Source organism: Carcharhinus amblyrhynchos, chromosome 9, assembly GCF_965287045.1.
Source record: "Carcharhinus amblyrhynchos chromosome 9, sCarAmb.v2.hapA, whole genome shotgun sequence".
Classification (NCBI taxonomy): domain Eukaryota; kingdom Metazoa; phylum Chordata; class Chondrichthyes; order Carcharhiniformes; family Carcharhinidae; genus Carcharhinus; species Carcharhinus amblyrhynchos.
Window position 1 is genome coordinate 88865222 of NC_137332.1, and position 13075 is coordinate 88878296.

The window sequence follows — 13075 nt, forward strand, 5'->3', positions numbered from 1 at the left end:
TCAGTTACAAGAAGACACAAGTTAAAAGTGAGGGGTGGGAAGTTTAGGTGGGATTTGAGGACAAACTAATTTTACTCAGAGGGTGGTGATCATCTGGAATGCACTGCCTGTGTGGCTGTTGGGTGCAGGATGCCTCACATCCTTTTAAAGAGTATTTGGCATGCCATAACATTCATGGCAATGGACCAAGTGCTGGCAAGTGGGATTAGGTTGGCAGGTCATGGCATTTCATATATCGATGCAGACTCGATGGGCCGAAGGGCCTCTTTTGCACCCTTCCCCCCTATTGATCTCAGACAGAGGTGCAGCAGACTCCCCCTTCCCCCCGCTGATCTCAAGCAGATTCAGTAAGAAGTCTCATAACACCAGGTTAAAGTCCAACAGATTTATTTGGCAGCACTAGCTTTCAGAGCTTCAAGCTCTTTCTTCAGGTGAGTGAAAGACTGGTAGTGCCCCCCCCCCCCCCCCCCCCCCCTTATCACCACGCCCCCTCCCCAAAACTGGTCTCAGGCAGAGAGCTGTCAGACTCACCTTCCCCCCCACCTGCCCCCCGCTCTACACACGATCTCAAACAGAGAGCTGTCAGACCCAGCTTCCGCCACCCCCACTAATCTCAAAGAGAGAGCTGTCAGACACTTGGCACTTACCTCCTCATTAACTGGAGGGCCCAAATTGGACTTTTGTGGAGCATGTCTGTTTCGCACCGATTCTGGATGGGTGAATGCGGTGGTAAAGAGGAAAGTGCTGGTAAGGTTGGGCATGCAGCCCAATAAGTAAATTCAGATGCATGCAAATACATTTAAATGTCCGTCACATCATTTTAGACACAATCCTGATCACAGCCATTTTCGGGCCTTGGTAAAGGGGAAACCGGAACAGAGGCGGGCGCAGATTGCGCTACCTGCCTCACACCCGACTTTACCAGGTTTTCACACCCAAAAACGGGCACAACTTGATGATAAAATCGGGCCCTAGATATATAAATACTGTGGCCACAAGAACAGTTCAGAGAAATCTAGCAGCGAGTTCATCACCTTCTGACTCCTCAAAGCCTGTCAACCATTTACAAGGCACAAATCAGGTGGACAGTGAAATAGTATCCACTTGGCTGTATGATTTCTGCTGCAAAACACCCAGGAAGTTGACAGCATTCAGGCCAAAGCAGCCCACTTGATTGCTATCCCTTCCAGAAACGTTCCACCATGGGCAAAGCGTGCCAGCTGTACCATCAATAAGCTGCACGGCAGGGACTCATGAAGGTTCCTGAGGCAGCAGCTTCAAGACAAGCAGCCATTAACATCTAGCAGGCCAAGAGTTGCAGAAACCTGGGAACACCATCACCTGGACAGCTGGAAATGTATCACTGTTTCAAAATACTGTAATTCCCTCGCTAACAATGCTGCGGGTGTATCTACACTTCGCAGACTCTAGTGATTCAAAAAGTCACCTTAAAACCAACTTTTCAACGTTAGTTAGGGATGAGTCATAAAAGCTGGTCTGGTCAGTGATGTTCACATTCCGTAACTTATTAAAAATCATCAATTGTTCAGATTTGCCCATCTGTGTTGAGAGCATTTGACTTCAAATATGGTAAATAATAAGTTGTGATTCCAAAGGTTGCACAGGAATGGGTTAACTAAAATTGTTTGTTCTTTGACTGTAATTAATGAGAGAGTCTATGGCCCTCATGTTTGTCATTTGAGGGTTTCCCTCCTGAATAAGAGGATCTACAAGACGATCCTCCTTCCAGTGCTTAATTTCTCAGTGGCATTGATCGGGAGGGAACGTGAACACATTGACGGGAGGGAAAAATGGAAAAATGTTTTTCAACAGTGTTCCAGTTTCAGATTTTTATCTTTAGAGTCCAAAAGATTTATTATCCTCTGCTGGCTGCTGTTGGAGTTCCATGTAAGTCTGTTTGTGGAAATACTAAGTCCGAAACTCATGTTTAACACGATAATTCTTCTTGTTGGTTGCAGTTTGTCTATTTATCCGGTCATCAAATCCATCAAAAATGAACCATATTTTTGTTGCTGTAGCTATTTTGTGTCAGAGGAATTGGGTTTTTGCATTAGGTTAATGTTGTTTCATTTGTTCGATTAATACATAGTACGACAATTATATTTGCATTGAACAAATGACATATTCTGTCTAATTCTCCCTCTGGGAGATTATTCTAAAGATTTATCCTTTTTTTGAATCATTAGCACATGTTAGAAGTCAGAATCAATTTCTGCCACATTTACACAATTATATTAGTTTAAGCAGGAGCGTTACAGATTGATTTATTGTATGTGATGATCTATCTCAAGCTATCCATTTTGCTTTCCACGAACTGTAATTCAGGCTGATGCTTAGTATTCTAAATGGTAATTTAACCAACGTTATTGGTCTGCTAAATGTAAATTGTTCTATCAAGGATGTTTCAATGAGTTAATCTGAAATTAATTGACATCATGTAATTTGTCATGAGAGAAAACCACTCATTTGAATGAACACTGAAGCTTCTGTTGTCTTTTTGTTAGACTCTTTTTTCCATCCTGGTTCAAGGGGTCTGAGGTGCATGAATATTCCAATGCACCATCTACAGTGTCTGCAACAAGCAAGTTCTTTTTACATGAAAAATTGGGTTGTTTGTGCACTCCCTAAGAAAGATCATCAGCACTTTATGTTTACCCATTGACATCATTCCATAGCTTTCCAAACAAGGCTTCACCATTCTGGACAGTCACGTTGATTTCCGTGCGTCGGCGAGTATGTTTGCCTACTTCAGGATGTTTTGAATACATCCCACAATGTTTCTGTTGTCTATCAGGGAGTTTCCTGCCACGGTCAAACTTTCAAGTAGAGCACTTGCTGTGGGACTTTTTTGCCAGGATTTCGACGGGCATTATGTGCAGGTTAGATGGATTTACCATGTAAAATTGGTCTTATGGTCTAAGTATGTGCATGTTTCGTGGATTGGCCATGATCAATGTGGAGGGTTATGGGGAGAGAGGGGGCCTAGATGGATTGTTTTTCGGAGAATGGGTGCAGGTTTAATGGGCTAAATGGTCTCTTTCTGCACCGTAGGGTCTCTATGGATTTTATAGGATTCCAATGCTTGTTAACAAATCCAGCAAATGTGTGACTAGTGCTTCTGTGCTGCCTATTCTCGGAGAAGATGGCACAGTTAATGGTCCTTTTGATGTAAAATTTGATCTTGTAAAGCCACCACTGATGCTTGTTTCCAGAGCTCTGAGATTCATGGTGTAGGCGGTTTATGTCCTCGAAGCATACAGGAGTTTGGGGATCTCTACTGCCCGATGGACTATTAAACTTTCATCAGGTAACCTTTATCTCAATGGCAACAGTCTGCGCTGTTACATTGGAAAAGATAATAAATTTCATTTCATTTACCTTTCTTCCTCAAGAGGAGGCTCCTGATATGAAAATCACTGTTTTTAATTCACAGATGTCGATGTTGGCCTTAATCGATGGGAAAAGGCATTGTGCTTTGGAACTAGTTGGCAGAATGTTTTCCTTGTTTTATATGAAATGCCTATTTTATCATATAGTTCAGAGGAGTTTACAATGACTAGTGCTCAGTTCTTGGTTGACCACACATAGAAGTGTCAACTGTATACAGAAATTAAAGCAAATTACTATGACGATACAATCTGAAAAACAGAAAATTCTGGAAACACCCAACAGGTCGGACAGCATCCGTAGAGAGAGAACAAAGCTAATACTTCGAGGCTCGATAGCCCTTCATCAGACTGGCCAGAGCTCTGGCGAAGGGTTATCTAGACTTGCAGAACTAGTTCTACACTCTCTCCACAGATGCATTCAGACCTGCTGAGTTTTTTTTAGCATTCTCTGTTTTTGTAGCCGCATACTGGAACTTTGTGCCTGAAACTCATTGCTAGGGGAGGTAGCGGAAGCAGACATGATAGTGACTTGTTTCTTGACAAATACATGAATAGGAGGGAATAGAGAAATATGATCCCTGAAAGAGTAGGGGGTTTTAGTTCAGTCAGGTGATTTTCACAGTAACTTCATTGCAGTGTTAATGTAAGCCTACTTATGACACGAACAAACAAACAAATAGTATGGTCGATACAGGCATGGAGGGCCAAAGACCTATTCCTGTGCTGAAATTTTCTTTGTTCTTTGTACTGAAACTGGAGTGGTTTGGGTTTGGGGTTGATTGTGTGCACGATAGTCTCCACCTCTTCTGTTTATTATCTCAAAGGGTGTGTGTACAGAATTGCAGCAATTAAAATGGAAAACGAGTTTGATGAAGTGGAACAGTCATGTTTGACCCCAGTCTTCACTGAGATATTGTATCCTTCTCTCTTTACCTGTCAGTCTTTTTTATTTGCTGTTAAACTACAACAGTGTGAATTGCAGAGCATTTGATATTGCATTGTTCATGAACATTTATTTCTATAATGTTATTGCTGAATGGCGACAATTATTTCATTAGCCCTCTCAGAGTCATTGAAACATTATGTGACACCTCCAGGTAAAGTATCCCAATGGGCAGAATGAATGGATTAGATGCATTAGCAGCCGAATGTTGTAGATATTGTTCATACAAATAGATTAGAACATTGTTTTTTTCAATGAGTGGATAAATGGGCAGCTGATGTATAATATCGAAGCACACAATTATTTTCCTGATTCAATTTTGAACAAACAAGTTGCTTACAATTGTTAATTTTAGTTGTGCTGTGTGTTGTTCAATGGGATCTATCAGGCATCTGCCTTTAGGAAGTAACCATGCCGATGGCAAAATAATTTGATATATATTCTTGCAAAAAAAACATACATAAGCAAATCTCAATAGCATTAGCGAAACGATTAGCTTTTATTTGAGCCTCATGTGTAACTTCTCTATTGATTACCCTTATTCACAGTGAACATACTGACGATGCTGACACTCTTTCGTGGAAAGTGCGGTCTGTCCCAATGTGTCACCCGCTATCTCATGGCCATGGCAATGGCAGACCTACTGGTTGTTGTCATCGATCTGATATTGAGGCAGATACCTATTGTTTATTGGTTGCAGTTTATTTTCTTGTTTTCCGTTCCTGTATGTAATATTCATGCTGTCCTACTTTATGTGGCCACTGAGTGCTCTGTCTGGTTCACTGTTGCTTTCACATTTGATCGATTTGTGGCCATTTGTTGCCAGAAAATCAATAGTAAATATTGCACAAAGAGAACAGCAGCGGTGGTTCTGTTGACAGTCACTAGTATAAGCTGTTTAAAAAACATTTTCTGGTACTTTATGTTATCAGCAAAATATTGGCTTCAGAATATTCCCTGGTTCTGTGCTGTAACCATTGATGTGATGGAATCACGGGTATGGGCTACAATTGAGTTCCTTCATTATATCCTCACACCATGCCTTCCATTTGTCCTGATTCTGCTGTTAAATGTATTGACAATAAGACACATTATAGTGGCCAGCAGAGCACGAATAAGACTCCGAAAATGCAGTAATGGTGAGAACATGCATGACCCTGAGATTGAGAGCAGAAGGAAATCCATCACGTTATTGTTTGTTATCTCTGGTAATTTCATATTGTTATGGTCAGTTATTATGGTATACTCTATATGGTGGCGAATGTTGGGTTTGGGTTATGAGTCTGTATATCTACCCAGTTTTCTGCTAGAAATTGGCTTCATGCTCCAACTCCTGAGTTGTTGCACAAACACTGGCATTTATGCCATTACACAAACCAAGTTCAGAGAAGAGTTGAAAAATCTAGTGAAGTATCCTTTCACTCTTATTGTAAAAAATAATTGAACAGTAACTTACATCCTTTTCCAGCTTTTTCAATGTATTTCTCCTTTTGGATTAGTCATACTTTAAAATATTAACACAAATTGATACAATCTTCCACTGTATTGTTTTTAGATTAATGAGATTTAGGCATATCTGGCATGACTGACAACTGTTATCCTTTGCAGATTTGGGACATAGGACTTTCATTGTGGCAATATTAAGAGTCCGACAACAAAACATTCAGATAAAATCAGTAGGTAACACAATCTGTACATGATAGCACACTTAGGGTCTTTTGGCCCATCATGTCTACACCAACCACAATCCCATCCGGGCCCTATTCCCGTAACCCCTCATTTTTACCCTGCTAATCTCCCCTGACACCAAGGTCAATTTAGCATCATCAATCAATCTAGCTCACACACCTTTGGACTTGTGGAGAAACACCTGTAGCTCAAAACATTTTGGGGAAAGTCACTGAAAGCACGTTTATTTATATTTGTTATGACAGGAAGAGGAATCAGAAGTATAATATACTTCTGCAAGATAAATACTATGATGTTATTGTGCCTTTGAAAAATGTATTTTAGACATGTTCTCTGCAGTTATAAAGCAGACCTGCTTTTCTATTTATTGGGGCACTGAATTGTCTGAGCCAATGTCCTTTCATTGTTGATAGAGCCATATAATGAGCCTTTTGTTTGTTTTTAATCTGGGCCTAATGCAATGTCCTGGAGTTTTATAATCCTTTTGAATTATCTGGTTTGTGACTGACTGATAGGTCAAGATCAGGTGGGACCTTTCCAGGGAAATCCAAACTTTCAGTTTGGCAGCAGCTGTTAAGACTCCAGACTGCAAGCAGTGTAATTCTGTCTCTCCCCCTGGTATTGGGAATTTAGTTTTTGGTGGTGGATAGCTAGTAACTAAAGTTAATGAGTGCCTCTGTCTCTCAAAGTGTGTTGGAATTTCCAGGGCTGGAAGGGCTTAGCATTTTACTCAACATCCAAAGGAGTACTGCACATCAGGATTTGGAAAGCTGCAACACCTAGCATCACGTGAGCATCTGTATTTTCTATGCTAAACCTAGGATGGGTTGTGTATGTATAGAGATTTATTTGATTGGAATAGCATTCTTAGCTGTTAAGATATATGCAATATCATGGCTATTTCTTTTCTTGTTTGTAATTGATAAACATTTTTGCTCATTGTCTTATATGTTAACTGTATTCTTAAATAAACTTTGTTTGATAAAAGCTCCCCAGTGGGTCACTTGAATCACATCTGGAGTGAAATGTCTTATGCTTACCGTGCCAAAGTTCAAAGTGCAAAACTTATGGTCTAGGCTGATTTCATTAAACACCATACAGTTTCTGAAACCAAACAAGAAAATGCTGGAAAATCTCAGCAGGTCTGGCAGCATTTATAAGGAGAGAAAAGAGATGATGTTTTGAGTCCAGATAACCCTTTATCAAAGCAGAGCTTCTGACCTGGATTATAATGCTGAATCATATTGCAAAGTTTTTTGAGGTTCTCTTTCTGCCCAAACAAAATAAATCCCATACAATTAGACATGTGTAAGACAAACTTTTATTCCCCATGGTAATATTGGAATCATATGCAGCAGTAGGCCACTTGGCACCTGGATCCTTATCCTCCAATCAAAAAGTTCATGGCTTAATTTACTATAACTAACCATCTACCCCTTATAAAAGTTCACCCACTTGGTTATAAAAAAATCATCTATGTCTTCACTAAATCAATTCAAATATTTAGAGGGTAGGAAAAACCTGCACCTATTTTGAAGTGGCATGCAGTGACTGGCCAGGTCCAGCAGCAGTCAGTAATATTATCAACAGTTTATTATCAAATGTTTTGGATGAGTGAACAAAATATAACTTTTGCAAATTTGCTGATGGCACAAAACGTAGCAGGAATGTGGTGTTAAGCAAGATTTAAGTTGAGTTACTGGGTACGTATAAAGCAGATGCATCATAACCAGCAGTAATGCAAAATCATCCACTTCAGATGGAGAAACAGAATGGCATAGTTTTATTACAATGGTCATGGATTGGAAAATGTTGATGTAAAACAGCCTGTTTGCACAATATTTACAGAAACCTTGCATGGAGGTGTAACAAGTAGTTAGAAGACAATGGTATGTTTACCTTCATTTTATGAGGATGCCAAGGGAGGCTGTCTTGCTGCAGTTGTATGGGGATACGATGAGACCCTACCAGAGTATTCTGAGCTGTTTTGGTTGCCTTACTTCATAATTTCTATGATTTGTGTCGAATGAGGGCAGAACAGTTTTTATTTTTACTGATTCCTTGGATTAGGCGAATGGGCTTATGAGTGGAGATTGGGTCAGTGTGGTTATTCACTGAATTTTAGAATAATGAGATAAGAAGTAATTGAGATTGTGACAGGGCTGGACAAAGTGGAATTTTCCTTTTGGCTGGGTGTGTAGAAAAAATGGTTGCCATCTCAGGATAAGGGTTGGTGATGTAGGATTGAGATGAGGTGATACATTTTCACTCAGAATTTGATGGTGTTCTCTACTGGTGGAGTTCTCTAACACAGAAGGCTGTGAAGGACAAGTCAGTGAAAATATTTATGAAGAAAGCAGATAGATTTCTAGTTCCTAAAGATATCACATGGCATAAGGAAACCATGGAAGAATGGTGTTGAGATCAATGATCATCAATATTCTGATTCATTGGCAGAGTAGGCTCGAAGTCTGAATGGACTGCTCCTGCTCCTTGTTTTTTTTAATCATCTTTTTGTGTACGTTTGTAAATCTAGAGGAAATCAGGATTGAAATTCATGTAAAGAGTACCCAGATTTACAAATGTTAGTATAAATATATAGAGTCGTAGAGTCATAGAGCCGTACAACACAGAAACAGGTCCTTTGGCCCAACAGGACCATGACGGCTATATTGCCCTCCCAACCACTCACAATTGCCCATGTTTGGCCCACATCCCTCTAATCTTTTCCTATTTATGTACTTATCCAAATGCTTTTTAAATGTTGCTATTGTATCTGCCTCAACCACTTCCTCTGGCAGCTCATTCCATGTACACATGACCCTTTGTGTGAAGAAGTTGCCCCTCAGGTCCACTTTAAATCTTTTCCTCTCATCTTAAACCTATGCCCTCCAGTTTTCAATTCCCACCCCCCCCAAACACCCCAGCCCTCCCCCCCCAGGATAAAAGATTTTATATCGTTCAATAAGGTTCTTCTATGTTCCAAGGGATAAAGGCCTATGCACCTCTCCTTATAACTCAGGCTCACTAGACTTGACAACATCCTCGTGGATCTTCTTGGAACTCTTTCCAGTTTATCAGTCTTTTCCAGTCTTTCTTATAATGTGGTGACAAAAACTGTGCACAAGGCGCCAAGTGTGGCCTCAACAATGACTGATACAACTTTTAACATAATGTCCCAACTCCTACATCCTGGCTGATGAAGACCAGCGTGCCCTTCATGATTTTGTATAGTTCAATAAGGTCATCCCTCGTTCTTCTATGTTCCAAGGGATAAAGTCCTAGCTATGCACCTCTCCTTATAACTCAGACCCACTAGACTTGGCAACATCCTCATAGATCATCTTGGAACTCTTTTCAGTTTATCAATGTCTTTCTTATAATGTGCTGACAAAAACTGCATAATCCAACTTTTAACATAATGTCCCAACTCTTATATCCTGGCTGATGAAGACCAGTGTGCTAAATGCCTTCTTCATCAGCCTGTCTACCTGTTTAGCCACTTTGAACAAACTATGTACTTGCATTCCTAGGTCCCTATGTTCCACAGCACTCTCCAGGGCCCTACTATTCATTGTATAAGTCCTACCGTGGTTTGACTTTTCAAAATGCAACACCTCACTTTTATCTGTATTGACACTGATTTGCCAATCTTTGCCCAATTCCCTACCTGATCAAGATCTCCCTGTAATTTTTGATAACCTTCTTTGCTATCAACGATAGCAAATTTATTATCATCCTGGGGAGACAATAGCTGAGTGGTATTATCCTAGGCTACTAATTCAGGAAACAGCTAATGTTCTGGGGATCCGGATTCAAATGCTGCCATGGTAGAATTTGAATTCAATACAAGATATTTGAAATTACGAATTTACTGATGACCATGAAACCATTGTTGATTGTCAGGAAGAAAACATCTGGTTCACTAATGTACTTTAGGGAAGGAAATCTGCATTTATTATCGGGTCTAGCCTGCATGTGACTCCAAGCAAAAGCAATGTGGTTGCCTCTCAACTAGCCTCCAAACGAGGGCAATTAAGGATGGGCAACAAATGCTTGCCAGCCAGGGAAGTGCATGTCCCATGAATGAATTAAAAAAAATGTATTAACCATGCCTTGTGTAATTATTTATATAATTAATGAATAACAAAAATCCAACACCGATACCTGAGGCATGAAACTAATCAGAAGCCAAAAACAACCATTGACCATTACCCTCTGCTTCCTACCATGGAGCCAATTTTGAATCCAATTAGTTAGCTCTCCCTGGATCCCATGTGACCTAACCTTGCAGGCTAGCCTGTCATGCAGGACTTTGCCAGAGGCCTTGCTAAAATCCGTACAGATATCTACTGCCCTACCCTCATCCATTTTCTTGGTTGCCTCTTTGACTAATGCTAAAAGATGTGTCAGACTATGTTTATAATCTGACTATATCAGGCTGTGTTGACCATCTGTAATCTTACCTTGGCTATCCAAATGTTGGTGAGGTACCCGAGGTGACAATACAAGACTCTGAAGCCTCTGTCTCATTTTAAAAACATAACTTTATTTAGCCAGCAGCTGCCAGGAGATCATCAAAGGGTCAGGGCACAGTGAAGCAGAATTAAAATAGCAAATAGTGTGAAATTAATACCTTATTAAAACCTTTGCATTATCCCACCAACAATTTTACAAGTTGCAGACTTTGAAAAAAATGTTCCTGATATTTATTCTTCACTGCCACTCCCGAGCTATGACTGTAACACTCCATTCTCCACACTCTCCTTTCCTTCTCTATATACGGTATGCTTTCTACGGTGCATAAGAAACAATACTTTTCACTGTACACTAATATATGTGACAATACTAAATCAAATCGGTGGCACAGCGATTAGCACTGATGCCTCACATCGCCAGAGTCCCAGGTTCAATACAGCCTTGGGTCACTGTCTGTGTGAAGTTTGCACATTCTCCCTGTGTCTGTGTGGGTTTCCTCCGGGTACTCCAATTTTCTCCCAAAGTCCAAAGATGTGCGGGTTAGGTTGATTGCCCATGCTAAGTTGACTCTAATATCAGGGGATTAGCGGGATAGGGCCTGAGTGGGATTGTGGTCAGCACAGAATCGATTGGCTGAATGGTTTTCTTCTGTACTGTAGGGATTCTATGATTCTAAAGGCAGTGGATTATCTGGTAAATTTAAAGGGGATTATTGCTTCAAAATACTTGCAGTGAAAATTCAAGAAAAACATCAATGCAGGGACCATTTTAAATACCAGGTTTCCAAGTTTTCTCTTTGCATTTAATTGTTAGTAACAAATATTGAACAAATAACAATAATCCAAAATTGGTATTTCATATATATTAGCTTCATTGATTGCCTTACCTGGAATACTAATGGCTGTAAGGACTGGGTGGTAAATTCGCTCTATCTGGTAAATTACAGGGTATTCCATTTCTGCTGTGAAATATCAAAATCAGTCTTGCCAGTCAAAGATACTGAGTGTATGGATGTAGAGACTTATACAGAGGAACACTTATTTAAACCAAAGGAAAAGACACGTGGACTGTCACCTTGGGAATCTGAGCAGGGAAATTAATTGTATTCTCAAGAACAGTACAATGTTTGCTCAAGGGTTTGTCTGTAATATAACATATTCGATTGAGGATATGGGAAAGAAAACATTTTCTTTGGAAAATCCTTTCTTCACCGATGAATATGGCCAAGATTCAGAGAGTTTGCCTGGGTGACATGCATCAGTAAGAATAACTCAGATGAGGAATCAGCTGAATTATTCTTATCATCAATTAGCTTTGTTCGGTACTGACAGACGTTGTCAGACCCAATGATATTTTCAAGAATTTTTCGTTTTTTGATCAGTAAGAATAGTCATTTTTAATATGACTGAACTCTCACATTCACATTAACCTCATGTATTTATATATAAGCATATATATTCAATTACCTTCTGGACATATAAACGTTTTACGAACATTTGCCAAAACAATGAATGCATTCAAGAGGCGGCTGAATATAGCACTTGGGGCAAATGGGATAAAGGTTATGGGGAAAAAGCAGGATTAGGCTATTGAGTTGGATGATCAGCCATTATCATGATGAATGGTGGAGCAGAGTCAAAGGGCCAAATAGCCTCCTCCTGCTCCTATCTTCTATGATTTTATGTTTCAGCAATAACAGTCAATTTTTGTGAGGTTTAAGTATGAAACATTAAGTATTGGACCTTCATCCCAGGCATATTTTGAATAATTTGGACTGATAGTAACAAAAAAAATGTTCCTGTGGTTGTGGTTATATATTGTGGTTCCTATGGCCATAATATATAAAACATTGCAGAAAATACTGTGGATGCTGAAAATCTTGAGATCACCCGATGCACTTTGCAGCGAATCAAATGTTGTCTGTAGAGAAATAAGCAATCTGTTGATACAGTGGCATTGTCATGACACATCACAGGGCTTGATTGAATATATATTTAAATGTTTCTTCCCTCATGGATGGAGAAGTTTAGGCTAGTATATTACATTGTAAAAGATTAGCAGGTGGAAATTCTGAAGACAAACACTGAAACTGTTTATCAATAAGGGAAGAAAAAATGTTTTTCATGGTGTTAACAACGACGTGTAACCCCCAAGAATTGCCTGGGTTGACTAAACCTTACCAACTATCCTGGCTTGAGACAATTTACACCTCTTTAACCTGTGCTTAACCCTCTCTCCACTCGCATTGTCTGTATCTCTAAAGACTTGATTGCCTGTTAAGACCATTATCTTGCAATTGAGTCTGTGTCTACATATGCACTGTTTGCGAACCCAACTTCCCACATACCTAATGAAGGGGCAGCTCATGCTAGCAAATAAACCTGTTGGTCTTTAGCCTGATGTGAGACTTCTTACTGTGCCTATGCCCTCCAATGCCAGCATCTCCACATCATGGTGTTAACAACACCTTGGTGGTAGCTAAGTGCATGCTTTGCTGCTAGGAGACCTTGCATGAAAAATCTGTTGTCAGTAGATTAAGTATATTGTGACTCAT

At 39.9% G+C, this 13075-nt stretch overlaps 1 protein-coding gene across 1 annotated transcript in view; it reads left to right on the forward strand.

The window, feature by feature from the left end:
• The first annotated feature begins 1811 nt into the window (after window positions 1–1811).
• LOC145348607 (putative G-protein coupled receptor 139) overlaps window positions 1812–13075 on the forward strand; it is an 89707-nt gene continuing 78443 nt past the window's right edge. The window contains exons 1-2 of the mRNA XM_080196783.1: window positions 1812–1908; window positions 4902–5782. Of these exons, the coding sequence (XP_080052909.1) occupies window positions 1812–1908; window positions 4902–5782 (978 nt within the window). The remainder of the gene's footprint in view (window positions 1909–4901; window positions 5783–13075) is intronic.